The sequence below is a fragment of the Pelodiscus sinensis genome, chromosome 10 (genome assembly GCF_052426305.1).
Source record: "Pelodiscus sinensis isolate ZL-2025 chromosome 10, ASM5242630v1, whole genome shotgun sequence".
Lineage (NCBI taxonomy): Eukaryota > Metazoa > Chordata > Testudines > Trionychidae > Pelodiscus > Pelodiscus sinensis.
The window spans coordinates 3,285,439-3,312,875 of NC_143061.1; the positions used below are offsets into that span (position 1 = coordinate 3,285,439).

General features: G+C 53.4%; 1 protein-coding gene across 8 annotated transcripts in view; it reads right to left on the reverse strand.

Moving 5' to 3' along the window:
* TP63 (tumor protein p63) overlaps positions 1-27,437 on the reverse strand; it is a 187,284-nt gene that overhangs the window by 9,079 nt on the left and 150,768 nt on the right. For 4 of the 8 annotated variants that reach the window (XM_075938253.2, XM_089780697.1, XM_089780698.1 and 1 more), the window contains 7 exons: positions 21,493-21,679; positions 20,178-20,293; positions 19,748-19,857; positions 18,262-18,425; positions 17,488-17,570; positions 15,258-15,394; positions 634-791 (listed from right to left, as the gene is read on the reverse strand). In XM_075938253.2, coding sequence (XP_075794368.2) covers positions 634-791; positions 15,258-15,394; positions 17,488-17,570; positions 18,262-18,425; positions 19,748-19,857; positions 20,178-20,293; positions 21,493-21,679 — 955 coding nt within the window. The remainder of the gene's footprint in view (positions 1-633; positions 792-15,257; positions 15,395-17,487; positions 17,571-18,261; positions 18,426-19,747; positions 19,858-20,177; positions 20,294-21,492; positions 21,680-27,437) is intronic. The other 4 variants (XM_075938256.2, XM_075938259.2, XM_075938257.2 and 1 more) reach the window with 3 other exon arrangements.

Here is a 27,437-nt window from a genome sequence, read left to right on the forward strand (position 1 = left end):
GTGTTAGCTGCGCTCCAGCTAGCGTGACAAAAATAGCCTGGTCGCAGCCAGCCAAGTATGCACCCTGGAGCAAGAGGAGACTCCGCTGCCAGGGCCATGTGGCTGTTTGCACCACGCTGTGTCTGTCCGCCCACCCTGGGAACCGTGCCTCCCCAATGACAGCATCGGTGGAGCCCCTGACCTGACCAAGAGGGAGGAGGGATCGCCCCTCTGAATGGGAAGGGGGGTCCATGAGGGCTTCAAACAATGCTCCTCCCCCGCCCCCATCTTTGTACGGAATAAATTTTGTTGACCACACCAAGTCATGTGCAAATGTGCACCACCAGTAGAAACACACGCTGCCAGCTGTGGGTGCCCTGCTAGTCAACTGGGCGGCATCTGAATCTTTCCAGGGTGGCCACCTAAGCGCTCAGCTTAGAGGGAATGCCGGCTTGAAACCTGAACCGCTCTGCTGGGATTAGGGAGCTACCGGAGACAGGTGTGGGGACGTGGGGAGGGATTGCCTGGCCATTCTATCTGACGTACTTTCTCCTCCTCACCCCCCATCTCCCTTTCCTAACTCCCCAATCAAATACCCCGCGAGGTCGATGGGGAGCAAGCCCCGAACGGCGCGAGACCGAGCCAGCCTCTTACTGTTGGTCCCCATGCCGTCGGGGATGGCGGTGGGGGTCAGAGCGTTGCGCTGCTGGGGGTTGATCAGCTGGCTGACGGAAGGCAGCTTGTTCATGCTGTTCATCTTGCTGAGCGGGGGCGAGTTGGAGCCATAGGACGACTGCGACTGCATGGAAGTCCTGCAAAATGACGGAGAGGTGCAGGGTGTTGAAACTCATGCAGCAGTTTGTGCCAAGTCTTGTGCGTTTTGGGGGGCGGGGAGGTGTTACAGGCTCTCTCTGTACATAAATCACAGCTATCGGAATGGGGTCCCTTGGAGAGCTTGTTGAAAAGGCCTATTTGTGATGGGACGTGTCCAGAACAAGTAAAGAACAAAACAAGACAATGTTGAGGGGAGTTGGAAGAACCAATGGAAAATGTTGGGGGGGGGGAGACGACTTGTTTTGGAAGCACATTCACTTTTTGGGATTTAAATAAACCCAGAGAATTTCTGCCAACAGTGATCAGGGTTTGGTTTTGTTTGTGGGTTTTTTTTAAAGTCAAAAAATAATTTCTACTGAGCCAATTTTTTTTTTTCAAAAATCCAGTTTCATTTTTTTTTTTAAAAAAGCAACGAGGTTCTACCAGCTGGCATTAATCATTCCTGACAGCTGGCTGCAGACACCAGATAGATTTCAAGTGAGGGAACAATTAGGATATGGGCCTTTTTAAAAATGCTTTGCTGAGGGTTCTGGTAATCAGACAGACCATCTATTTCCAGGTGCAGATTACAACCAAAAATTCCCGTTCAAGACGGGAGGTGCTTCAGAGCTCTATAGAGCCTGAGATTTTAAAAGCTGTCTAACACCATTTGGATATGCAGCAGCTCTTAATTTTACTGGGACTCAGATGTCCAAACCCCGCAGGCTGTTCTGAAAAAAAAAAAATCTTCAAATTACAGGTTGAACCTCTTTAGTCCGGCATTATCTAGTCTGGCAAACTCCATAGTCCGGCATGATTTGAGTTTGCTGGATGTCCATTTTTCATGGGTGTGGCCAAGTTTCCCGCGGTCACAAAGTTTGTTTACAGCCTCCAGTTCAGGATCTCCGTGTTCTGTGCTGTTATTTAGCTCTGATTTACCCCAAATCTCCTCTAACACCCCAGGTGGAAGTGCTGGTTACGCTAGACAACATTGACCTCCCGTGGTCCGGCAAATTCTCTTGTTTGGAACCAGTCAGGTCCCAAGGGTGCCGGATTAGAGAGGTTCAACCTGTACAACCTTCCAAACCAGACTAAAATCAGCAATCTGCTCACGCACCAAACCCAGAGAGTAACCAACCAATCTGCCCCATTGCGTCCTGTATTAACACAGGCTTGTGGTATAGGCTTGCCCAGAGGGAGTTGCTTGTGAGAGCTCTCCCCTCCCAACCCTGGACTGCTTGCATGCCAGGATTTCATCGCCGCTCACGAGGGTGCGAGAATACAGTGCTCCCAGAAGGCAGCCCTGTCGCCGGATTGAGTTACCAGCCGGGCATGCCAATGGGAGTTGGGTATTATTTGGAATATGCCGAAAATGATCACGAAGGCCAGACTAGTAGCACAACTGGCCGCACGTCACGAGAGACCAGCCTCTCCCCATGCCTGCTGGGCAAAGATCTAGCACGCGCCAGGCATTTGCAAGACTGCGCAGAGGTCTCAGTGACTGGGCAGACTTCCCAAACAGAAGGGTTTCTCACACAGCTTCTTGCCTAGGGGAGCAGCTTGCCTGTAGGGCATGGGAATTTTCTCCCCATTATTTCCCATACGGAAGCCACTTCTCTCTTCTCTGCCTGACGACTCTGGATTCCTGGGCACTGACTTTTGTACGATGGGACAGGGGCCATGAATGCCTGCGAGATCTTGGGGACCATCCGGAATAACGGACTTCACCATCCGTTTCCTGCCCACATAGATTTTTTTTTTTTTTACTTTAACTTAAGAGTGCCCTAATTTCTGCATGACGTCCTAAAGCATTTAGCATCCAAGCCTGGCCGCCAGGGTGGGTGCAGAAGAAATCTGATAACTGGCTGCAGTATCTGAAACCACTGTCATAGGCATTAAAACAGGGCATAAAGGGACCCCCTTGTATGGAGGGGGGGGCCCCAAATGTAGGCTAAGAAAAACTAAACAGACCTAAGGAAGAGACAGTGCAAGATGCGAGTTCACTTTAGCGAGGGTGCAGCTCTCAAGGGGAAATGAAGCCAAACCTTGAAATACAGAGCCAATTTTTTAGCGCAGGGGGAAAGCGTTTGGGGGCTTAGCTAAGATCCGGGCTTGGGGGCTTACGCTAGCCAGACACTGGATCACAGGAGCACACCAGGGCTAAACAGATGCCTGGTGCAGCTGTTTGCTCGCTTGCGATGTTTAGCCCGCCACAGGCATGCAAATCACCATGTAGCAGCTCCCAGCCAGCCTAGCTTCTGCCAGGCCAAGGGAGTGTCACCAGAAGAGAATTTCGTAAAGCTGGGGAGAGGGGAATTATTTAAAAAAAAAAAAAAAACCAATTTGAGGACGATGATTTCTGGGAGTGCTGGATCCAAGTCTACACTGGCTTAAGCGAGCGCGGAACTGGGCCATGCTGAACGCTTTGGAAAATACTGCCCACATGCATCTCGACCCCGAGCTAACCCTTCCTTCCCTTCCTCCAGATTTACAGCCACCTGAGCCCTGAAACAAGTGGCATTACAGGTATAAACCAGGGCTGAAATGACAATCCGGCACCCTGTGTGCTTATCCCATAAGCCCTGCAGCTCAGTGACGTAAGAAGAGACACAGAAAACAAGAGAGACAGAAAAAGAAGGAAAAAAAACAAGATGCAAAAGTTTATTGAACATTAACATCACACCTCCATAGAGCAAACCGCCTCAGTAGTTCTTGGTATGAAACACACAATGGACTACCTGGCGTTTGGAGATTCGTCTAGAACCATTTGCTTTGTTTCCCCAAATTCCTCCCCCCCCGCCCCACACCCCCGTGGATTTAAAATCCTTGTGCATGAAAATGATGTTTAATGAGTCCCACGGAAGATAAGTAGGAACATTAAAATCCCTTTGCTGCCACTGCCAACGAAAAGCATTTTAAATAGCCAGGCATAAGGACGTCAATTAACAGACTGTTACACGTCTTGGAACACTCGGCTACAGCAAGGCACAATGTCAAATCCTGCAGCCGATTGTTCTTTTTTTGTAAGGAGACTAGATAAGCCTGGGGCAATGGCATTTATAGTTATGCAAGCGACTCGCAAGGTAATCAACTCTCATGTTTCAGGGCATCGACTGATCATCTGGAAGGGTCAGGAAGGAAATTTTTCCACTTGCAAAGCATGGCTTGGCGGGCAGGGCTACTTTAGGAAGTATCAGCCCCTATCAAAGGCACGATCCTGGACTTGATCCAGTTGGGTAAATCCTAATAATTCTAGGGCCTAAAATCGCAAGATTATTATTCAGACTGGCGAACACGGACTCCCAACACGCAGCCCAGCTGAAGCCAGCAAGAAGCATCCACCCACATGGAGGAGGGGTTCCTTACTGGAGAGTAACGGTGGTTATTTGGTGTGTCATTATCAGTGTGGATCCCACTCGAGGCCAGGGTGCAAACGAGGAATTGTTTGAACAGCTGTGTCATGCCTGCACCACGGAGTCGTTAGGATGTTCGGACACTAGACTGAGGGCTTAAGGGGCAGAGAGCGTGTAACCCTCTGGCTCCTCACAAATTTGGAACCCTGACGAGGTAGGTGGGATCTGGAAACTGCACACTTGAGCCGTAGCCAGCTGTAGTAAGCCGTAGTATCAGGAGGGAGACGTACGGCAGTCATTCACTAGGTGATTGTGAGACTCTGCCCAACCCACTAGGGTAGTTTCTCGTAAAAAAGTTTTCCGTTAAAAGCATTTTTGGAAAAGAGCGTCTAGATTGGCACGGACGCTTTTCCGCAAAAGCACTTTTTGAGGAAAAGCCTCTGTGGTTAATCTAGATGCGCTTTTCCGCAAAAAAGCCCCCATTGCCATTTTCGCGATCGGGGCTTTTTTGCGGAAAACAAATCTCAGCTGTCTACACTGGCCCTTTTGCGCAAAAGGGACTTTTGCCCAAATGGGAGCAGCATAGTATTTCTGCAAAAAGCACGGATTTCTTACAGTAGGAAGTCAGTGCTTTTGCGGAAATTCAAGCGGCCAGTGTAGACAGCTGGCAAGTTTTTCTGGAAAAGCGGCTGATTTTCCGGAAAAACTGGCCAGTCTAGACACAGCCTGGGAGGATGGAGAAGCCTTGGGATGGGTTCCCTAGGGAAGTGGTGGAGTCTCCATCCCTAGAGGTGTTTAAGTCTCGGCTTGACAAAGCCCTGGCTGGGTGGATTTAGTTGGGGTTGGTCTTGCCTAGAGCAGGGGGCTGGACTTGATGACTCCTGAGGTCTCTGCCAGCTCTATGGTTCTATGAGGCTGCTTGACCTTTGGATGCTCCAGAGATGGCAAAGCAGGGCTAAGACGGCCATGGGAAGGGTTTTGCTTTGTCGGAGGTAATAGAAGAAAGCTCCTGAAACAGCCGACGGTGCGGCGCTTCTTTGCTCTCGGGGTAGAACGGGTTTTCAGGCAGAAAACCAGTTCATCCATAGATCGCTTTGAAAAGACAGCCCAAGACAAACCTTAGGAGTCAGGTTAGGCCGAGGTCTCCACACTGCTTTGTGGAACGCCCTGTCAGGAGGACCAGCCGCGAGAGGCTGGGGATCGCGGACCCTGCTCCTGGCCTACGGCGACTGAAGACGTCATCGAGAGAACGGTGCAGGTGCCAAGGCAGAGACGGTCGGGGTGTCCAGGCCGGCAGTGGTTTTTCACTCGCCTCTGCCCAGGATGCGGGTTTAGTGGCTCGTTCCCAGAGGGGAATGTTTCTGCAACTCTCCTCGGAAGATGAAGGACGAGGGGCTATGAGCCATGTCTGTCCCCCAGGGCCAGAGGAGATCTCGGGGCAGAGTGTTTGCTTGATGGTGAGGATTTCTGGGTAGCTATGGGCCTGGGGTAGGGGGTGTCACATGCCGGTCAGTGGAGGCACGAGGGCCTAACAGGGCTCCGATCCATCTGTGAGGTGGCATGTCTCTCCTCTGGGCCAGAAATTCCCCACACCGCTTGCTCTGAGAGGTAGCATTCCAGATGGACACCACTGGATTTCAGAGCCCTCATAAGCGGGAGATGGCTTGGGGTCTGCCCTTACCGGAGAAGGGTGCTGAGCTCTTTGGGAGGGGTGTTCAATACCCAGGTGGGAAAACAAGTGAAGTTGAGCAGAATAGCGAATATGAAAAGCTACGAAACACGAGGCTGGAGTAGCAAGACGACCCCGTTGGCTCGGTCTCACTCCCCTGAGCAGTGAGGCAGGGGGAGGCGGTTACGGACGCTTCATGCGCCTGGCTGGTGAGACCCAGAGGAGATCCCCTGTCCAGACGCAACCCAACGGACTCCGATGCTCACAAGAGTCCCATCTTGAGTGCACAAGGCCCTTGGGTACCAGGAGTGGGATCCACACTGATGCAAGCATCTCAAAGAACAAGGGCTTCACCATCCGCCACAGGCTCCATCCAGACCCCTGGGAAGTCAGCAAGAAACGCTGGGAGTTCAGTGGGAGTTGGTTTGGTGCCAGCAGGGTTGATACAAAGCCAAGGAGTCCTTCAAATAGAAACAACTTCAAAACACGAGTGATCCTGCGGCACGTGACAGCGCAAAACCCACTTCCATCATCTCACCCAACAAAGGGGGTTTTGCCCACGGAAGCTCACGATACTAGATAGATAGATCTGTTAGCCTCTAAGCGCTGGTCTACACTAGGGCTTTATTTCGAAATAACCCCCCTTCGGTTGAAATAATAAGCGGAGCATCCACACGACCAAGCCCATTACAGGCAATTCCTCATGTAACACTCTAGATGTGTTTCAGAAAACGAACGTGTTAAGTGAAAACGTGTTATGTGGGGTCAATTTTCCCATTGAAAATAATGGAAAAGGTGCGGGGTGCATTTCGAGCAGTGGTGTCTGTTGGGACAGGGACATAAGGTTGGGGGAGAAAAGGGGCTGGGTTACACAGCAGGGAGGGGAGGTGTTTGGCTCTGGGGAAGGGAAGGGGAGGGGGATTGGGTTGGGAGTATGCCCGTGACGGGTCTGCCGGGACCCGCACTGCGTCCAGTGAGGGGGGAGTCGCCGGGGAATGGTGCGGCGAGCGGTGAACCCTCCGCCGCTTTGCAGGGAGGCAGGGGAAGCCCCGCACCACCGCCGGTGACAGGCCGGCTGGGAAAATTGTGTTATTCTGGAGACAGTCGTGTAATTCAAAAACGTTCCCTAAAAAAAAAAAATCGTGCTATTGCGAAAACATGTTAAGCGGGCACGTGTTAAATGAGAAATTGCTGTATTTTGAGATCTGGACTCCTGCTTTCCGCAGGGAATCACACTATTTTTGAAAAAGTGATTTCAAATTAGCGGTTTGACTCCCCAGAGTCAACGACTCCCCAGAATCATTCGAACAAATGTCTCCCCAGTGCATCCTGGGGCTCTACGTCAAGGTAGCGTGTCCCCAGTAACGGAGCCAGGCTCGGACTCATTTCACGGCTTCCTCATGGCGGGGACACACTAGTTTGATGTTGTTATTTCGGGCGTTATTAAATTGATTTTAGTTATTTCAAAATAGTTTCCTAGCGTAGATGTGGCCTCACAGTGCCGCAGGACAACTCATTTTTAAAAGTTGTTTTTAAAGTTACAGACTAACACGGCTCCCCACTCTGCGCCTTTCAACAGACTTCCGTGGGCTATGGGACAGACCCTTTATGATCAAGGAGAGAGAATGAACGATCCAAGGCAGGAGGTTGTATGTCTAAGAAACAAAATTCTTGCCTATGTGAATGAATGTGCGTCTCACCCATCTGTCCAGCAGTACAAGATACTCTACTTGCCTGACTACTGCATGACCAGCATTAAAACAGGGCGACCTGAGCGACGGTCGCCATCCCCGGCTGTTTATTCATAAACATCCCCCCCGCCCAGCACCCCGCGCGCAAACATCTTTAACTTAACAAGAAAGAGGCATTTTACGATTGAGACCTGCTCAGAGAAACTCTCACCAGTTTCACAAAGACGGCAACAGCAACAGCAGAGAGTTTCAAACCAACGCATTAGAAAAAGAAAAATACACCGAGGAAGGCACCGTGGCGATTTTAGACCTCCCGGGGCTAACACTAGAGCTAAAAGAGCTGCAGAATTGTTGATTTGCACAACGCTTGAGTCCCTTCAGGAGATTGTTGTCACTATTTGCTCGCTGTGTCCTAGCAAGCTGGGCGGTTTTGTTTTGATTTGCCACAGAGTTTCGAGTCTCATGAGCTGGACCAAAAAAACCCCCCCAAAACCCAGCTGGGCTCATGGCTAGACTGGTAGGTTTGGGGGGCTGGAATGTTTTAGGATGGCATCGGTCTGTTGGGAGGTTCCCTCCTGGAGTCCATGAGTTCACTCCTGAAGCAGGCCGAAAGGAGACTGTAGAGGATGAACCAGAGAAAAGAGAAGGTGAAGGCTTAGGACCATGAGAAACAACCCCGAAGCGAAACGCTTGCGTGCGACCTTCATGCTCACAGTACGGACTAGACGGAAGAGAAGCTGCCCATGGTCAGGGCTGGCATGCAAAGCTCTGGGACAGGACGGATCGGCATGCCAGACAGCCCTAGCAGGAGCACTCCGGAAGGAAGGAAAGTAACCGGGAAGCAGCCCCGACTAAGCAATTTCCAAACCACAGGGCACAAATATTCCTTTGGTGCGGATTCCAGCCACTGCGAACACACGGATCGTGCATAAGCCGGGAGCGGCAGAGGAAAGGGGGGGAGGCTTAAGTATAGACCAGCCCACACTTAGTCCAATTTAGTGCGAGGTTCCATTCATTTCATCTTCCAGCCACACCAACGCCACACGACCCAGGGGGGAATTTTATGCGACAGGAGTGGAATAAAATGCTTAGAAGTAGCACTGAGATCCAGGCTATTTCGGTGGGGGGGAGACGCTACAGGGTCTGCACATTAAGACTCCTCCCACCCAAGGGTGCCATTTCGGGAGGGGGCGGGGGGGGGGGAACGCAGCTTGCTTTTCATCCTGCTCCCCTAATAAGGGAGCGAGGGGAAAGTACTTGGATTCCATGCAGGCATCTCACTCTGACTCCTCTGTCCCCTTCCTTCACCAGCCCAATCACGAAATGCAAGTACTTTCCCCTCGCTCCCTTACCGTCAGGGGACCGGGAAGAAAAGCAAGCTGCATCCTGGTATGCACGACTGCCCCCCCAGCCCCCACAACGGCGCCCTACAGCTTTGCTCCCTTCCCTGGGATATTCCTCCGGCAAGAACTCCCTCCACATGCCTGGAGCTTACACGGCACGCAAGCAATACAAAGCGGGCAGGGCAGACCCAGGTGCAAACGGAGACTTCCCAGACAACGTTGGCGTTTTGCTGCTGATGGTACCGCCCCGTCCCTGGCCCATTCATGCAGCAGTTTGACCACATCAAGCATGTGGATTGTTCTGCCGCACGGACCCCGATTTGAAAAATTAACTCCCTGGGGCTTGGGGAACAAAGTGCAAGCTGCTGTTGCCTGGACGCCCATCAGCAGCCGGCCAGCAACGGCTTAGCTGATATTTCAAGGGGACCTTGCTGGGAAGCAGGGAGAAGATGGCGCCTAATTTCAGAAACAGGTGATAAAATTGCTCTACACCATTTACGGCCCATCGGGCAACTTGCACCCCCTGAACAGTAAGTACTGGAGTGAAACCAAGCCCCGAACAATTGCCGCCGACTCAGAGAATGTGTCTGGTCACGTCCATTCCTGACTGAGGAATAATCTCCCAAGGGAGGAAGAAAATTGGACTGTATTTACAGCTAGACCAGCAGTTTTCAAACTTTTTTTCACTGCCCGGTTGAAGAGAATTCTTGGTGCCCGCAACCTGACATCATGTGACTGGAGTGGGGGCTCTGGGGTGGGAGCTTTGGGGTGCAGGAGGGGGCTCCAGCTTTGGAGAGGGTTACCCTGAATGGCTCCCGGTCAGCAGTGCAGTGGGGAGGGGGCTAAGGCAGCTTCCTGCCTCTCCTGGCACCACAACCCCGCCTGCCCCCAGAAGCAGCCGGTTCCCAGCCCATGGGAGTGTGGAGCTAGTGTGGGGGGCAGCAGTAGTGCTCCCCCCTACCCCACCCAAGACCTGAGCGAGTTGTCAGCCACTTCTGGGGCTCAGCACAAGAGGCCGCTAGCTGCCTTAGCCCCCCCGCTGGTTACCTGATCGCCCAGCAGCAGCGATTCCACCACCCAGTGCTGGGGTGCGACTCGCCACTCGAAACCCACCGAGCTAGAAGACTGGAGGACTCTATATGGCAACAGATGGAAGGGATGGGGCTTTCCCGTCTCTAAATTCGAGGATTCCCTGGTAACGCAGCAAGACTGGGATTTAAACGGGTGTGGCTGGTAGACTGGACGCAAAGGGTCGTCCAAATTAAAATTGATCTGATGATCATGCACTGGAGGCTTTGTCTGCAGCATATGTTGCTAAACCCCCACCTGCGATCGCGAAGGTGTCTGGAACACCTGTTCCCAGGAGAAAACCATGCAGCAAAGAACGAGCAGAGAGGGAGGAAGGGTGAGAAGAGGATCGGTCGGAATGCAATTGTACTGAAAGTCTGATTACCTTGTCAAATGCAACCCTTTTTCCATCCCCACAAGCCTTGTTTTTTCTCTCCCCCAAAATAGCAAGACAATTCTATTTCCCACCCAATACAGTCCTGCACTTTTGCATGACAATTGCAGGCCAGGGCAGCATTTTTCCAAGCGGATCCTCTTTATTTATTTTTAAACCATTATTATATTGCAACTGTGGCTTTCCCCTTTGATTTCTCTAGTCCTAAACCCCACCCCTCCAAAGATTAAGACAAAACTTTTTGCAGGGCAGAGAACTCTGCTCTGAACGATGGTTCTACAAGCTAACTGGAAAGCAATCGGCTTCTCTCTGTTTAGAGTTAGATTACAGAACACAGACAACTACACCCAGCTACACCTGAGGAAGGTACGGCTACCGGCTCCCAGCCTGCAACCAGACCCCAGGGGCGGCCCAAGGCGGCCGGGCGCACGATCTGCATGGGCGACTGCAGGTGCCACGTGGAGCTGCGTCTCTTGCAACCCGCATCTTTTGCGCATGCAATATCAGCCCGCAGTTGAGAAAGGGTAGCCTGCACCCAGACACATTTTCCTTCGAATCGACAACAGTCTCCTGAGTCACAGTTTCTCTGATTAGGGTTGCAGTGACTAGCCCTCTCCTGCTCCAAGAGCCGCAGAGAAGAGCCCATGCCACTGAGTCAGCGTCTGCAGAATTTCCTCTCCTCCCTACCCTTTTGCTGAGGCCTTGGGTACACCTTGATCCCCAGCCACAGGTGACTCGTGGTAGCACCACCCCCCTCTGCTTCTGCTACAGTTTTAATTGCTAAACGGGGAGCCTCCTCAAACGCCCTCCCTGTTCCTCTGGGTGCCCCTCCCCGCAGACACCAGCTGCCTCTGCCCCTAACCCTAGTCACCCACCTGTAGGTTCTTTACCCCTACGGTTCCCTGCTGCTTGCTCCTTTGTGCTGAAATGAACCCAGCTGACCAGGTGGCACAGGGCAACCCCAAAGCCAAGCGAGCCTAAGTCGTCAATAGCTTTAATTAATTTTTCAGCCTGGACGGCAGGGCGCTGGGCGGAGCACTCTCTGCTCTCACAGCTTTAGGATCAGGCCAGTGCCGAAGAGAAATGGTTCCGCCTCATTCTGCGCAGCTGTTCATCCTGCCCCACGGTATCTGGGCCTCGCGGGCTGCTGAGGAACGCACCCCTGCCCTGAGTGGCGCCAGGAGAGGTGCCGAGAGAAGTTGCGTTACATGAAGCGGATGGACTTGCCCGGAGACACCGCTCGCAGAGGGAAGCACACCGGCTCTGCCCACCAGGAACCCGCCCTACTGGCACGGAGAGCACAAACCCGGCTGTCCCGCCAAGCAGCTCTGTCAGCGCTCAGAGGAAGGATGCGACTTACGTCGCTCCCCTTTGGCTTACACAACCCGTTTTGCATAGAAGTGGCTCTCCTTCGGGGGTCTCTCTAAAACCACAAAGGCGCCCCTGGCGGCACGCAGGCTGCTGACCGCTGCCATTCCTGACCCAGATCACCTCGCAGGCCTGGCTGCTGTAAAGGGAAGGGTGGCTCACAAAGTAGTTGCAAAGCCTCCTAAAACTCCTGCATGCACCGTTCGTTTCAGGCCAAACCCGCGACAACATCCCTACATGATGTTGCCAGGTGTCCGGCGTTCTACCGGACGGTCCCGTATTTGCGCTCTTTGTCCGGGGGGGGGGGGGGAAAATCAGAGAATCCCAGGCATGTGCAATGTCCGGTAGTCTCTGATATTTCTGGCTGCGCACTGGACGGAAGCCTGGCGTGGGCATGGGGAGCAGCTGGAAGGCGGGGCCGCGATGGGCACTAGGAGCCTGTGATTGCACAGAAGCCTGGCGGGGGCGAGCGGATTGGCTGGGCGTCTAAGCCACTCCCCCTGCAAGGCTTCTGTGCAATCACAGGCTCTCAGCTGATTGTGGCCCCGCCTCCCAGCCTGGGAGTCCCAGCTGGGAGGCGGGGTTGCGATCGCTGCTCTGGGCGAGGCAGAATGGGGGGGGGCGGGAAGGGGGCTTATTCATAGAACCACAGAGCTAGAAGAGACCTCAGAAGGTCAAGTCCAGCCCCCTGCTCTAGGCAGGACCAATCCCAATTAAATCAACCCGGCCAGGGCTTTGTCAAGCCGAGATTTAAACACCTCTAGGGATGGAGACTCCACTACTTCCCTAGGTAACCCATTCCAGGGCTTCCCCACCCGCCTAGGGAAATAGTTTTTCCTAATATCCAACCTGGACCTCTCCCACCACAACTTGAGCCCATTGCTCCTCGTTCTACCATCTGCCCCCACTGAGAACAGCCTCTCTCCATCCTCCTTGGAACCTCCCTTCAGGAAGTTGAAGGCTGCTCTCAAATCCCCCCTCACTCTTCGCTTCTGCAAACTAAACAGACCCAAATCCCTCAGCCTCTCCTCATAAGTCATATGCTCCAGCCCCCTAATCATTTTGGTCGCCCTCCGCTGGACCCTCTCCAATGCGTCCACATCCTTTTTGTAGTGGGGGGCCCAGAACTGGACACAATACTCCAGATGCGGCCTCACCAAAGCCGAATAAAGGGGAATAATGACATCTCTGGATCTGCTGGCAATGCTCCTCTTAATGCACCCTAATATGCCATTAGCCTTCTTGGCTGCAAGGACACACTGTTGACTCATATCCAGCTTCTCATCCACTGTAACCCCCAGGTCCTTTTCTGCAGAACTGCTACTTAACCGGTTGGTCCCCAGCTTGTAACTCTGCTTGGGATTCTTCCGTCCCAAGTGCAGGACTCTGCACTTGTCCTTGTTGAACCTCATCAGATTTCTTGTGCCCCAATCCTCCAATTTGTCTAAGTCACTCTGGACCCTATCTCTGCCCTTAAGCGTATCTACCTCTCCCCCCAGCTTAGTGTCATCGGCAAACTTGCTGAGGGTGCAATCCATCCCCTCGGCCAGATCATTAATAAAGATGTTGAACAAAACCGGTCCTAGAACCGAACCTTGGGGCACTCCACTAGAAACCGACCGCCATCCTGACTTCGAGCCGTTGATCACTACTCGCTGGGCCCGACCTTCTAGCCATCTTTCTATCCATCTTACCGTCCATTTATCCAATCCACAATCCCTTAACTTGCTGGCAAGAATATTGTGGGAGATGGTATCAAAAGCCTTGCTAAAGTCAAGGTATATCACATCCACTGACTTCCCCATGTCCACCGAGCCAGTTACCTCATCATAGAAGCTAATCAGATTGGTCAGATTATTATCCCGCATTCCTTTTTTTTTTTGGCTCAACCAAAAAAAATACCGCATGTCCGGTATTTTTTGGGAGACCATCTGATAATCCTAATGACAAGCAGGCCTCCGAGGGGGAGACGCGGGTGAAATCTGCCACCATGCAAGGCAGGGATGCGAATGCGTAGCTGTGGACACGGCCTAGGCTCAGCGGTTAACCCTCACAGTTACACACACACACTTCCCCTCCCCCCCACCGCTGCCTCTGTATCTGAGGCAGCAAGGAGCAGGGCAAGCGGGAGCTGGTTCCCTGCAAGCACCAGATCCCTTGGAGCTACCTGCCCTCCCTTCTCACGTGCTGCTGCCTCTGACGCACGCCTGCCCTACTGCGTGTAAACGTGGAACTGCCTGCCAGCCCCCCAGCCACAGGTTACGCGCCAGCCCCGCTCCTGGGGAGGCTCTGCTGTATAAAACGTATTTAAGGGCAATCTCAGAAACAGGTTTTATACTGCCGAGCCACGGTGAGCGTAACCACTGGGGTGCTTAGCGGGGACACCTCTGGACACCCCTAGAGCACACAACACTCACTGCTCCCGCCTGCTTTAGAGCTCAAGCCAGCAGAGCAAGTCACAAGACCTGGGGGCTACTGGGGCAGGATGGGAGCAAGCCACGGTCTTTGCGGCGGCTCAGTTTTCCCCAGCTGCAAAATGGGGAGAAGGGCAGCTTCTCTCTCAAGCGAGCATAGCAGAGGCAAAATGAATGCTCGTAAATGCTTTGAGAGCCTTAACAGAGGGGCCGTATGCATGTGCTAAACCAATGGTTCCCAAACTTTTCGGCATCACGCCCTCTTTTTGAAAATCCCTCACACACACACACCCCAAAAATAGCAAAACTTGAGGAAAAAAAAAAGAAGAAGAAGAACTGACCGGGGCAGTAAAACTTGATGGGGCAGAGGGGTTGGGTTGCCTCACACCCCCTCGGGAATTTCTTCATGTCCCCCCCCCCAGTTTTGGGAACCCATGTGCTAAACAATGCCTGAAAAGCCCCCCATGGCCGCCACTTCTGCCCCCATCTGGCTTTTGGCTCTTCAAATTAACCCACCACGTTAATGCCCCACTTGACAGCAATGTGATTTGCGGAAGGCACAACTGCCCCGTCTCCTGTTCTTGACGATCCCAGCTCGGTACGCCCTCGGAAGAGCGCTCCCAGGAGATTCTGGGGGGGCGCGAGTGACCACAGCAGTCTTCACAGAGCACGGCCCGCAGCCCGTCCCGCTCGGCTCCGCCGGGAACACCCCGGACGTTTGTCTGCCGGCAGGTTCACGGACGGGGCCGGACAAACCGACTCGAGGGTTCTTGGTTCACAGGCTGTGCACTCCCGTCAGGAAAGCAAGCATGCCACTCCATGCACGCACGGCACAAGGCAACCGCGGGGGAGGACAAGGGGCTGGCGCGAGAGGGAGGGAGGGTTCGGGCGCCCTGAGATTGAGCTAGGAGAAAGCGGAGAAGCTGGGATCCAGCGCTCAGCTCTTCTCACATTTCGGCCCCTGGGGTTTGGGTCCAGGACTCCTAAGAGTCACTCTCGGCTCCTGGCTTTGCCATGGGGCAGGATTTTGCCACGGGGGTGACTAACGGAGGGTAGTGGGGCCATTTCTGAATCATCACGTTCATGGCCGAGTGCCTGGGGACAACCGGGCCATCCGTCCCTCTCCCCTGCTCTCCCTCCGACGTCGCGGGCCGGGCATACTCACTGCTTCTGGAGCAAGTGCTGGTGCTGCTGCTGCTGCTGCTGCCGGTAGGTCTCGATCGTGTGCTGGGGGAGGTACTGCATGAGCTCCAAAGACTCTTTGATCTTCAGCAGCATTTCGTACGTCTCCCGGCCCCGCACCTGAACGCAGGGACAAGGCCACACTGAAAGAGCTTGGCTTCCCACAGCCACCCGCAGGCCCTTTGGGGACAGCCAAGCACAGCAGAGCAGGGTGCAAATACACTGGCTACGCATGATGGAGACGCTGGGTATAACCCTGCCCTTGCACCCGTGGTACATACCGTGGAACTGCTGTGCCTTTCAGGGGACGCTGCCTGAAGCTGCACAATCCAGTTTTGGATGGGGCAGCGGGGGTTGAGATCAAAGCTTTTCCTTTGGGCTCCATATAAATACACTGGGAAAATCCAAACCCAGCTGTGCGGCAGTCTTAGGCTATGTCTACACTCGCGGCTTCTTGCACAAGTCCGGCCGTTCTTGCGCAAGAATCTGCAGAGCATCCACACTGCCCGCCTGCTCTTGCGCAAGGAAATTTACAGTACGGCGTGGGAAGAGAGGGCTTCTTGCGCAAGAGCGACGCTCTTTTTTGACAGGCGTAAGCCCTCTTGCGCAGGAGGGCAGTGTGGATGCTCAGCAGGGATTTCTTGCGCAAGAAAGCCCTATGGCTAAAATGGCCACCAGAGCTTTCTTGCGCAAGAGAGCGTCCACACTGCCATGGGCGCTCTTGCGCAAAAGCACAGCTCGCACATGGCAGTGTGGACGTTTTCTTGCACAAGACTTCTTGCACAAGAACACTTGCGCAAGATGATGTTGTGCAAGAAGCCGCGAGTGTAGACATAGCCTTAGGGTGTGTCTAGACTACAGGGCTTTTTCGAAAAAAGCAGCCTTTTTTCAAAAAAAAAAAAAAAAAAAGTCCCCTGCATCTAGACGGCAGCCGCATTCTTTCGAAAGTAAATCAAAAGAACACGGCAGTTTTTTCGATCGCGGTAAAACTCAGCTTACGAGGAATAACGCCTTTTTTCGAAAGTACTCTTTTGAAAAAAGGCAGTATTAAATGCAAAGTGTGCTTTTTCGAAAGCGCGTCTAGATTCTTTCTAAAAAAGGGCTCGCTTTTTCGAAAAATCTGCTTGTAGTCTAGACGTTCTCTTTCGAAAGAGGCTGGTAGTCCAGATGTAGCTTTAGGTAACTCAACAGTAGGTGCTAGAGAAAATCCCACTTTGTACCAATGTTTCCTCTAATTTTTTTCCATCCTCATGAGGAATAAATTGTCGTATGGACCAAGGCAAGTGTGGATGTGCACCACCAGCAGAAACACATGATGCCAGCTGTGAGTGCTCTGATAATCAGCAGAGGGGCATTTGAATCTCTTCAGCTTGCATTGCTCATCTTAGAGGGAACACTGTGTCATATTCTAGATAGATTTTGCTCGGCCTGGATTTGAATATCGCATGCCCTGACAATACAGATGTTTGGATCAGGCCCATCTCTTCCTTTTAGTGCACTCTGTTGTGTGTGCCAGAGGCAACATTACTCCTGGAAGAAATCAGCCAACTGGCCAATTTGGACTTTTGCTCTGTTTCTTTTCCTGTCCTGTGTTTATTACAGTGCATCTCAGCTGGAGCATTTTCTCTAAAGGGCTGATAACACAAAAAAACCCTCTCTCTCAATCCCGGCTCCAGGCTAGGGAGATTGGGGCCATGCGCTGCCCAACCTTATCCCGTGCTGTGGGGCTGTGCACATGTGAGCCCGCCCTCCTCCTCCCATGGTGGGGGGTGCAGCACACTGCCCCACCTCCCCCATAGCAGGGGGCTGCTTGGCTCGTGGGGGGCGGGGCCGCAGTAGAAAGGGCAGGGCTAGAAGCTTGCCTCCCCCGCCCTACTTTCACTGTCCGCTCTTGACAGCCTGATTTTTTAGGCCATGTAGTCCATCCGTGTGCAGCCGCAGACTGTTCCCTGCAGGGGCTTTCCCAAAGCCGCTCTCAAAGAATTCAATCCAAGGGGCTTGCTCATTGCTCACGGGGAGGGTGAATTTAAGATACAGATTTGGAAAAGCCGCTGCTCACCCCCCAAAGCCAAGAATCTGTCGGTAACCGTGCACCATGGATAGTGATATTTTATTTAGGACCAACCCATCAGCCGATGGACTGGGCTTCAAGGAGATGATGCCAAAGGAAAGAACGAAACATGGGCCAACTGCAACCCAAGCCTCAGGCTTACCGGTAAGTACAGAAGCTCATCATCTGGAGAGCGGCGTTTCTTGATCGACGTCATCTGTATGCCGTGTGTGCTCTGCCGAAACGCTGCAAGGAAACCCCCGCGGTGTCTGGTTAGAATTCGGCAGCTCGACGGCGCCCGGCGTTTCAATGAGCGCGCAGTGCTCACAATCCCGAGCTTTGGAAAAGGTGGCTGGCTACAAACGCATCTTGCCAAGGCAACCCGAGGCAGCTGTTTGTGGCCATGAGAGGAAGGTGCTGACTTTCAGATCTGTGATGGTCCAGAACACTAGAAGTGGAAGGGCCCTCGCGAGGTCGTCGAGTCCAGTCCCCTGCCCTCACGGCAGGACCAAATACTGTCTAGACCATCCCTGACAGGTGTCTGTCCAACCTGCTCTTAAATATCTCCAGGGATGGGGATTCCACAACCCCCCTGGGCAATTTATTCCAGTGTTTAACCACCCTGGCAGGTAGGAAGTTTTTCCTACTGTCCAACCTAAACCTCCCTTGCTGCAATTTAAGCCCATTGCTTCTTGACCGTGTCCAGTTAAGAGCGAGCTAGTGAATAAGCTGCTGGGAGAACGATGGGCCCACCGTGTACCCAAGAGGCCTGGCAGCCAGTAATTTTTAACGTTTCTAATCGACTGCTCAAGCAGAAACCCTCCCCGGAGCCTTTTCAAAGCACACGGCAATTGCTCTTCCTCCCGGCCTTCTCGCCTCTCAGCTGCCCTGCTCCCCGTGCACTGCAAGCTCCGGCGCATCGCCGCCAGCTACTTACGGCGCTTCGTACCGTCGCCGTTCTTTGTGCTGTCAGAGACTTGCTGCTTTCGGATGCTGTCCTCGTCCGCTTTGCGGTCTCTCCCGGGGCAAGCGCAAATGCGGGCTTCAAAACACCGCCGGCCCAGCACCTGGCCACTAGCGCGAGGAGAAAGAGGGGAGGCCCTGCCGTGAAGGCCCACATTGAAACTTTCCCCTGGCCTTCATCCCCACCCCCTCCACAGACACGACACCCCCCACCCCGTCTCACCTAGCGACCGGCTCATGGGGGCAGCATTACCTGCCTTGTGCACACATACACGTTCCTAACCCTACCGATGGGTCCCCCCCACCCCGCTGATCGCCCCCTCCCTGCTTGTTCTGGGACTCCCTTCCATCAGGGTGTGGTGGCCGAACGGCTGTTTGTTCATGACACAGCCACGGGGAAATGTCCCACTTAGCGACACCCTCCCCCCCAAGCCCCTCAGAACAAGACACTCGCTGGATTATTTTCATAGAACACTAGGACTGGAAGGGACCTCGAGAGATCATCACGTCCAGTCCCCTGCCCCCACGGCAGGACCCAGCACTGTCTAGACCATCCCTGATAGACATTTATCTAACCTACTCTTCAATATCTCCAGAGATGGAGAATCCACGACCTCCCTGGGCAATTTATTCCAGTGTTTCACCACCCTGACAGTTGGGAACTTTTTCCTAATGTCCAACCTCAACCTCCCTTGCTGCAGTTTAAGCCCATTGCTTCTTGTCCTATCCTCAGAGGCCAAGAAGAACAAGTTATCTCCCTGCTCCTTGTGACTGCTTTCACGGAGTCAGCTGGGCACGGACAGGGTGTTTCCCCTGCAGATCCCAAAGCAACTAAGAACAGCCAGACTGAGTCAGACCACAGGTCCATCTAGCCCATTGTTCTGTCTTCTGACAGTGGCCAGTGCCAGGTGCCTCAGATGGAGTAAATGGAACAGGGAATCAGCAAGTGATCACTCCAGTCACCCATTTCTAGCCTCTAACAAACAGAGGCTAGGGACACCATTCCCACCCATCCTGGCTAATAGGTATGGATGGCTCTAACCTCCGTGAAGTTATTTAGCTCTTTTTTGAACCCTGTTAAAGTCTTAGCCTTCACAACATCCTCTGGCGAGGAGTTCCACAGGTTGACTGTGCGCTGCATGAAGAAAAGCTTCCTTTGGTTTGTTTTAAACCTGCTGCCTATTCGTTTCATATGGTGATCCCAAGTGCTTATGTTATTGGGAACAAATCAATAACTTTTCCTTATTCACTTTTTCCACCCCAAGGACGATAAGCCTGAAAAGATGGACAAGCACCACCACCACGCCCATTTAAGAGAGGGGGAAATGGGTTCAAAAGGAATTTTACGAATCAGAAGAGCTGGGAAGAACTGTGGTGTGAAAAACACAGGAAAATGCTCCATTCCTCCCCCCCACAACACGCACCCTCCCAGTGCTACTGACCCGCCAGGCGCTACTCACTCTCGTGTTTCCAGCGTGACGATGATGAGGATTGGCCGGCGGTTCATCCCGCCCACGCAACTGCTGTTGCACATGAAGTTGTACAACACCGTCGTGAACTCTGTGCCGACCTGGGCGCAGAAAGACCAGGATGAAGGGTGACTGGCCGCGGACGGATCTGTATATTCCTCTTTTCGCCAGGAGAGACACTGATCATAGGACACCAAAGGCAGGCTGCAAACGGTCAGGCTCGGGTCTGGATTTGGGCTTTTCCAGAGCCGGGGGACGTTCAGAGCCTGGGGGGAGGGGTCCTGCTTTAAGCCCCTCTCTGAGCAGGCAGAGGAGGAAACGAGGGGGGCGGACTTGGAGTTAGATTCTCCTGTAACTAAAGCCAAGTGCTTCTCAGAAGGGGCGAGGGGAACACTGGACCGGGAACAGATCTCACTCTTACCTGCGGTGGTTCGTAGGGTACCAGTACACTCTGCCTCCCGGTGATGGGATCTTCCACGTACTGAGCATGGCTGTTTCCTTCCACCCGGATCAAGTGGCTGGGAGGAGCGATCTGCCCTGCAGATCGAGGGAGGAAGCAGAAGGAAAGAGTTTTCCTGTAAGGGGAGTGCGATTGGCTGCTAGCCTAGAGCACGCTATTCTTCACTCAGCCGGCCCCCACTACTCTGATCCCAGTGCTTCCCAACACTAAACCTGACTATTCTTCTCAGCATACCTCATGGAGGCAGGGAATGATTGTATCGGAAAGAGTAAGAGACTTGCCCAAGGCCACATGGGCAGTATGTAGCGGAGCAGTGACTGGAACCTATGGATCCTGAGCCCCAGGTTGCGTACTAACCATCCGGCTCGCAAGAGGAAGTGCCGCCATGCCTTTGAGAGCTCTGCAGCCATTCACATGGGGCCTGGCTCCAGAAAACAACAGCAGGAAGGGTTTCTTCCAATGCCTGGCCTCAAAAAGCTGAAGCAGAAAGTAGCTGGAAGCTACCAAAGCCCTAATCCTTTTACTCGCTCTCCAATCAATACCCGACCGAACATGGCTGCCCTCTGCCACTCCTGACCCCGAGGGCTAGACAAGGGAAAAGAAAAGAAAAGGGATGCAAATTACATCCCCAGCAGTCTCTGAAAGGCATGCTCTCCCATTGGGCTGTATCTGTCCCCCATTCCCAAACCCCCACCAAGATCTGTTTTATCACCAGGCAGGGTCAGGAAAACAACACAGCTGGGCACCACACCAGATGCCCTTTGAACCGCCATGACCTTAGGTAAAAGGCAACACAGCTGCTCAGTTTGGCAAAGTTAAAATCCGGGGACGCCAGCCATCGAACCGCAGCAGGACCAAGACGTAAAAAGAAGAAAGGAGAAGGTGCCAAGACATTGATTCCGACCCGATAACGGCCGGTGAACGGGAAGACGGTCTAAGCGCAAAGCTGGCATCTGGCGTTACCCGCCGAGGGACAAACATCCCGCGCTCTGAGCCACGCGGATTAAGGACACAAGATGATATTGCATCCTGTCACCCGATCCCTTTCCCAGTAGCACCCAAGACCATTCCTGAGTAGAACAGCTGCGTGGTGGAGGAGGAAGGGGGGAGGGATACGTTTGGAGGGGAAGGCCGGGGATGAGGCTGGCTGAGCCAGCTTGGCGCAGGGTCAGCTGCTGATTCAGCACAGGCAGCCGTGGCGTTTATTTTAGCCCCACTGCTCCGGGCTGCGTCGCTATGCATGGGGTGTGCCGCCCCGGGCGTGCGCCGGCCTTACCCTCGTTGAACTCCCGGCTCAGCTCGTGATTCGGGCAACGTTTGACCACCTCGGTGACGTGCTCCGCTTTCTTGTAGACGGGCATGGCGCGGATAATGGCGCCCTGCGGCGGCGGGGTCATCACTTTGACCTGGATGGGGCAGGTCTTGGCGATCTGGCAGTACAGCTTCTTCAGCTCGGTCGAGTACTAGACGGGACGGGAGAGAAGAAACTGAGCGCGGCGTTGCAGCTGGGAGGGGCGGGGTGAGAACCCACGCTGGAGAATTCCCGAGCCCACGAGCCACGGCCACGGAGGGGCTACTGAGTTTGCGACTCTGCGTGGCCAGCGGGCCCACTCGATGTATTTACGTCCCATGGCTCTTATACGCTAGTGTCAATTCAGAACTGCCTGGAGCCAACGGCTCGCTGAGCGACGGTGGTTAAATGTCACGCTGTCACATCCAATGGTGGCCTCTCTCCACCCATTTTACAGCTATGTCAGCTGGAGGTGGCCTTTCAGGGACCCCTCGAACCCGCCACCTACGCCCCTCACCCCTCCGCCCCCCCCACCAAGCAAAGCAATGCTGATGGCCCCATTCTCGCGAGCCTGCATCTGAAGTGCCGTGAGCCACGTGAAAACCGCCCAGCATGCGGCTCTGAAAGGTCACCGCATTTTGCAATTCGGCTTCCCGTCCTGGAGAGGGGTCTGAAATGAAATCTCGGCCCCACCCTCATCGGCAACTCGGTGGGCAAAACGAGATTCCCGTTTGACCTGCGGGGGTGGGGCTCATCCCAACTTATTTATTCCGTATCATCTGTGCACTACGCGCGTCTCTCAGGGGCCTGCTAACGACGGAGCATCTCCATGGCAACGCGACTCTCAAAGCACTAAGGACGCCTGGCGGCAGAGAAGAAAGGCAGCTTTTTACGTGCAGGGGGACAAGGCCTAGAAAAGCGAAGCAACTCCCAAAAGAGAGAGCACGAGTCACCAGCAAAGCCCAGAACAGACCCTGGGCAGAGTCCATGACATGGCCCTCCTCAGTAAAGGCCAACGCCCTCCCCTGAAAGCAAGCGGCACGTGAACGAAGAACACATCGGTCCCCGGCTACATTCGTTACAAACGATACCTTTTACATTCCCCCTCCCAGCCGAGTTCCTGCCTCCGAAAGGACCCCGCTCAGCTGCGCATGCTGACGTCCCATTGGCTTCCCGCTTCAGCGAAGTACACGTGAACCCCACAAACAGCAATGGATTTAAGCAAGTTCTTAGATGCTTATTTAGATCAGAGCCTAAACCCTCTCTCTGGAGTCTCCCCCACGAAGGTCTCTACTACATGGAATACCTTCACAGATACCCCCAATCTCCTCCTTCCCCCTGCCCCAAAGTAATTTGAATCCAAGTATCGAGTCAGTCAACAGCTCACACTCTGTTCTGGAGACCTTTTCTTTTCATGATGCACAGAGATATTCAGAAGTCTCGGAGGGGTAGCCCTGTTAGTCTGTAACTTTAAAAACAGGTAGTCCTGGGGCACCTTAGAGAATAAGGAGAGAGAGAGAGAGAGAGAGAGAGAGAGAGAGAGAGAGAGGTGTAGGGAAGGGTGTGTGGGGGGTGGGAGGGGGTGTGTGTGTGTCATGAGCTTGAGTGGGGGAAAACAAACACAACCACCCTTTTTCACTCAAGCTCATCTGAAGAAGTGGGTTTTGCCCACCAAAGTGGACCACTCTCTCTACGTTTTTGTTAGTCTCTAATTTGCCCCAGGACGGCTCATTTTTAGCATTTGTTTTATTCTGATTATTTCTGTCAAGAAATGCTCTGGTTCCAACAGGAGTTATTTCATGGCCGTTCTCTGCCCCGTGTTATGCAGGAGGTCGGACGGCATGACCGCAACGATTCCTTCCAGCCTTTGGAACTGGCGAAGCACAGAATTGCCTCTCTCACCGCTTTAACCACAGCCCTTCCGCTGGTTTCTCGTCACTGCTTATCGTGGAATGTGAGCAAAAGCCTCAGAGTGGCTGTTTTCTTTAAAAGGTCTTCAACAGCAACAGCCCATCTACCTGTTCCCAACTGTTCAAACAAGGCACCAACAGGTACGTACAGGTTACCCAAGCCAGCTGGCCATCACATCCTGCTGGTACAGGACAATCTGGCTCCCGTACCGGTGGGTGGCTGGTCATGTGGCAGCAAAGGGATTAGCGACTGCTATTCGGGGGATTATGTCTGTTTCAAAGGTTACTCGCGGCAATACACAAGGAAACCAGAGTCAGAAGAACTGGGGGGCGAAGGGGGAGTGACTTAAGGCCATCCCCTTACCTGGGAGTTTGACACCATTACAGGCGAGGTGCTGCAAATGTTTTAAGTTCTCAAATTTTCTAAAAGGTGAAAGACAAAGTTATGCAATCTGGTTTTATGTGCCTGCAGGCTAGAGATTAAACACAAAGGATTTACCCAGCCTGCGGAAACGGTGAACGTGCCAAACAATTTAAAAAAAAAAAAAAAGCAGGTTGCGAAACACAAATCTAGACAGCCACTTATCAAAGGCTTCTTTTTAACCTGTAATTTCGTATTTATTCTTTTTCTATTAAAAAGTAATTCCTCGCACAGTTAATTCACTAGCATTTTAGTCTACATGCGACCAGAGTTGCAAGAAAGGAAGCTTTTTGCAAAATGCCAGCCCATCCACACTTCAAGGAACGCTAAGGAAGTTGAGCAACAGTGTTTTATTCTGTGCAGGGCTGTGGTCACTGTGCACTGCAGCTCAGAACATACCGAGTCAAACTAAGTTGCGAAGATCGACAGAGCTACCTCGTGGATTGTATGTCCAATTTAACACTAAGTGTCCAAATCCGTTAAGCAGCTTCGAAAACACGTGCAGCCCTGCATGGTTCAAGAGGAAGGACAACACACATGCTGTAGGGGGGAAAACATACTAGAGGTCTGTAGGTGTGCGGCGAGTGGAAGAACGTCAACCGATCTGGAGTAGGTACAAACAAGGCGCCATAGGTAACACATATTACTAGCAGGACCTTTCAAGTCAGGTCCTCGGCGTGCCTGCTGTTTTTGCAGACTGAGATCTTGAAAAAGCACAGCCGTTACACAGCTCTTTCCACCCAGCATGTAGTAGCGATGTAAAAAGTCTTTTAAAAACGTAACCGTGGAACTGCTAAGAATCCTAGTACAAAGCTTAGAGAAGAGCGGGGCTGGCAGCCAGCGTGTGATCTGTGGCGGGGGGCAGAGGGGTCAGGCTGGGCCTGCCAAGGACAGGGGCCGATTTGGCTGGCTGGCGGGACAGCCCCTGCCTGTGATGGGCCCGAGGTTAAGGGTGAGGTTTACCGGTTAGCCATTTATATCCCTAGTATGTAAAGCGGCATCCCTTTGGTCTAAGGCAGCGGTTCTCAAACTGTGGGCTCATGACCCCGAAGAGGGTCGTGACCTCATTTTTATGGCGCTGCCAGGGCTAGCTTCGACTTGCTGGGGCCTGAGGCCAAAACACAAATTCCACCACCCACGGTGGAGCCGAAACCTGACGGGTTCAGCCCTCAGTGGGGCAGGTGGGGGCTTCCATTTTGTCCCTCTTCCCTCCCCCCCCCCGGGGTAGACTAGCTCGGACAGGCTCAGGGGTTTGGTCCCCCTCTTGGGGTCAGGAAGTCATTTTTCTTCCCCAAAAGGGATCATGGAGCCACGAAGATTGAGATTTCCTGGTCTAGGAGACGCTGCCAATGCCAGGAAAAAACACGGCAAGTTTTGAACACTCTGATTCAGGATAAAACGGAAGAATATTGCAACCGAACAACACTGCAGGGGGAATGATTAAGACGACCAAATTTAACTTCCCCTTGTGAAACTTGGTCGCTGGCAAGAACACCCTAGCCTGGGGGACCACGTCTAGTGGGTGGCCTGGAGTCCTGGGTCTCATTTACTGGAACAAGGGAGGGGAACTTGGAATAAAAATCCCCACTCCTCTTGGGAGAGGCACGGCCCCGTTTGAACGGCGATATTGGAGATTCGGGAGCCTGTTCTCACCAGACGCAGGCTGGAGTTAGCACATCACAGGACTGGGCCGGGCGTGACACTTCGTACACCACAGGCAGCTCCGGCTGTGGATTCTACTCCTCAGTTCTTCCCTCGAGGCATCGCCAGAGCCCCACAAAGAGGGGCTAGGAGCAATACCCTCGGCAGTCAGGCAAGAGGCCCTGGAAGACGAGGGGACAGGCAAGCTCAAGACCGTTCCTGCCCCTGACCGGCCCGTGGTTCAAACCCTGTCAGGGCTGCACCAGGGATAAAATTCTGGGAATCCCAACCAAGCCACAATATTCAAAGCCCTTTCAGGCCAAGCCTCTGCTGAGACACCCCGGTCACGTAAGCTCAGTGTGAATCTGTCCATAAAGTACCTGCTGTCAGACAATACATAAAAAGGCCTTGGGGTTCTGTTCCTGCCAAACCCTTCGTGGTCATTCGTAATTTGAGTCCTAACTATCTACTGGCACCGCAGATGGGAACAGCTGGTTTGCGGTGACTTCGGGTCAGGCCAGGGGTACTATGTGTGTCCATGCGATACGGAGAGAGGAACTATCTGGTGAGAGGTTGGAGTTGGTGGGAACCCGGGAGCTCTTTGGGCAGAGGCAGAAGAGGGGCGCATTTGGGGTGGGGAAAGGAGACCTCTTGGGAAGCTTCTTCCGAGGAGCGGGATGGCCAGTCACCCCTCAGGTGCGGGAGGCACGAGGCGTGGCAACAGATGACCAAAGCCACGCTCTTCTGAGGTATCCGCCATGCAACCGCACCACTCCGGGCTGCGGTACAGGGGTGAAATACCACTGAGGCGGCCACGGAAACGGTGCACTCGCTGCAGACACAATTCGGCGAGAGGTCACCGATGGTCCACAAAGGTTACCAGATGGGTCCCAGCAGGGCCGCCCCGAGGGGCGTGTGGGGCGACCTCCCCTCCCCTGCCCTGTCCCTGACCCCCTTCCTCAAAGCAACGCAGCCTAGGAGACTATGGGGGCTCAGGCTGTGGGTTGCAGGAGCTGGAGCGACTCTGCCGCGCCTTGCCCTGCCTCTCCATGGGCGGGGCCCTCTGCTTCCCACGGCTTCTCAGCAGCTGCGGGCAGTGGGCGGGGAGAGACTGGCGCAAGGGGGGGGAGCAGGCCGCGTGGGGCACGCGACCCCTGCTGCCACCGCTGCAGCAGGTCCCCGTAATGCCCCGGTCCTTCCTGTCCATAGGACGGTTGGGGTGGTCACCACGGGGCCTCCCAGAACACGAGGCCTGGTGCGGCCGCCCTGGTCCGTCCTAGGGACAGGGCGGTGCTGGGACTAGATGAGGAGGAAAGAACTAAGTATGCCGAGCTCGTCTCAGTGACAACGAAGAGGGTGCAGGTCCGCAAATATCAGGAGTGTGTCAACAGGAGGCAGTGAAGCTATTTTCTGGGCTAATACAAAGAGGTGACGCTGAGCAACGGGCATCGAAATCAACGAAGGAAATATCTAGACTGAAAATTTTGTTCCAATGAGCTGTATTTTCTAGGGGAATCATCTGCCAACGAGAGTGGGCCAGAACGTGCCCAGCCACGGACAATCCAGCACAGGCCGAGAGGGGGGCCAGAAAACCTGGCAGGATTCTCCTTCTGAAATCTTTTTCAACGGGAACTGGCAGAAACACCAGAAAGTTAAGTGAGTCTCAACGCGTCATCCTCACTTGCCCTGTTTTGGGGAAGAAATCAGCATCGTGGTTTCAATAAGGGGAAATTCGGGCAAATCTGGACCCACTGGGTCCGATACTTTACAAGATCAGCAGCTTGGGTCCTTTGGATTATGTCATCCAAAGGGCATGATGTGCAGAAAACCGTAAGTTGGCTTTGCTCAGTGAACCGGTTTGTCATTTTGAAACAACAACTTTTCGTCTCCATGAAAAGGTACAACACTGAATCAACACTGCAGCCCCCCGAGCTAATCTTGAATAAGCCAGAGAGAAG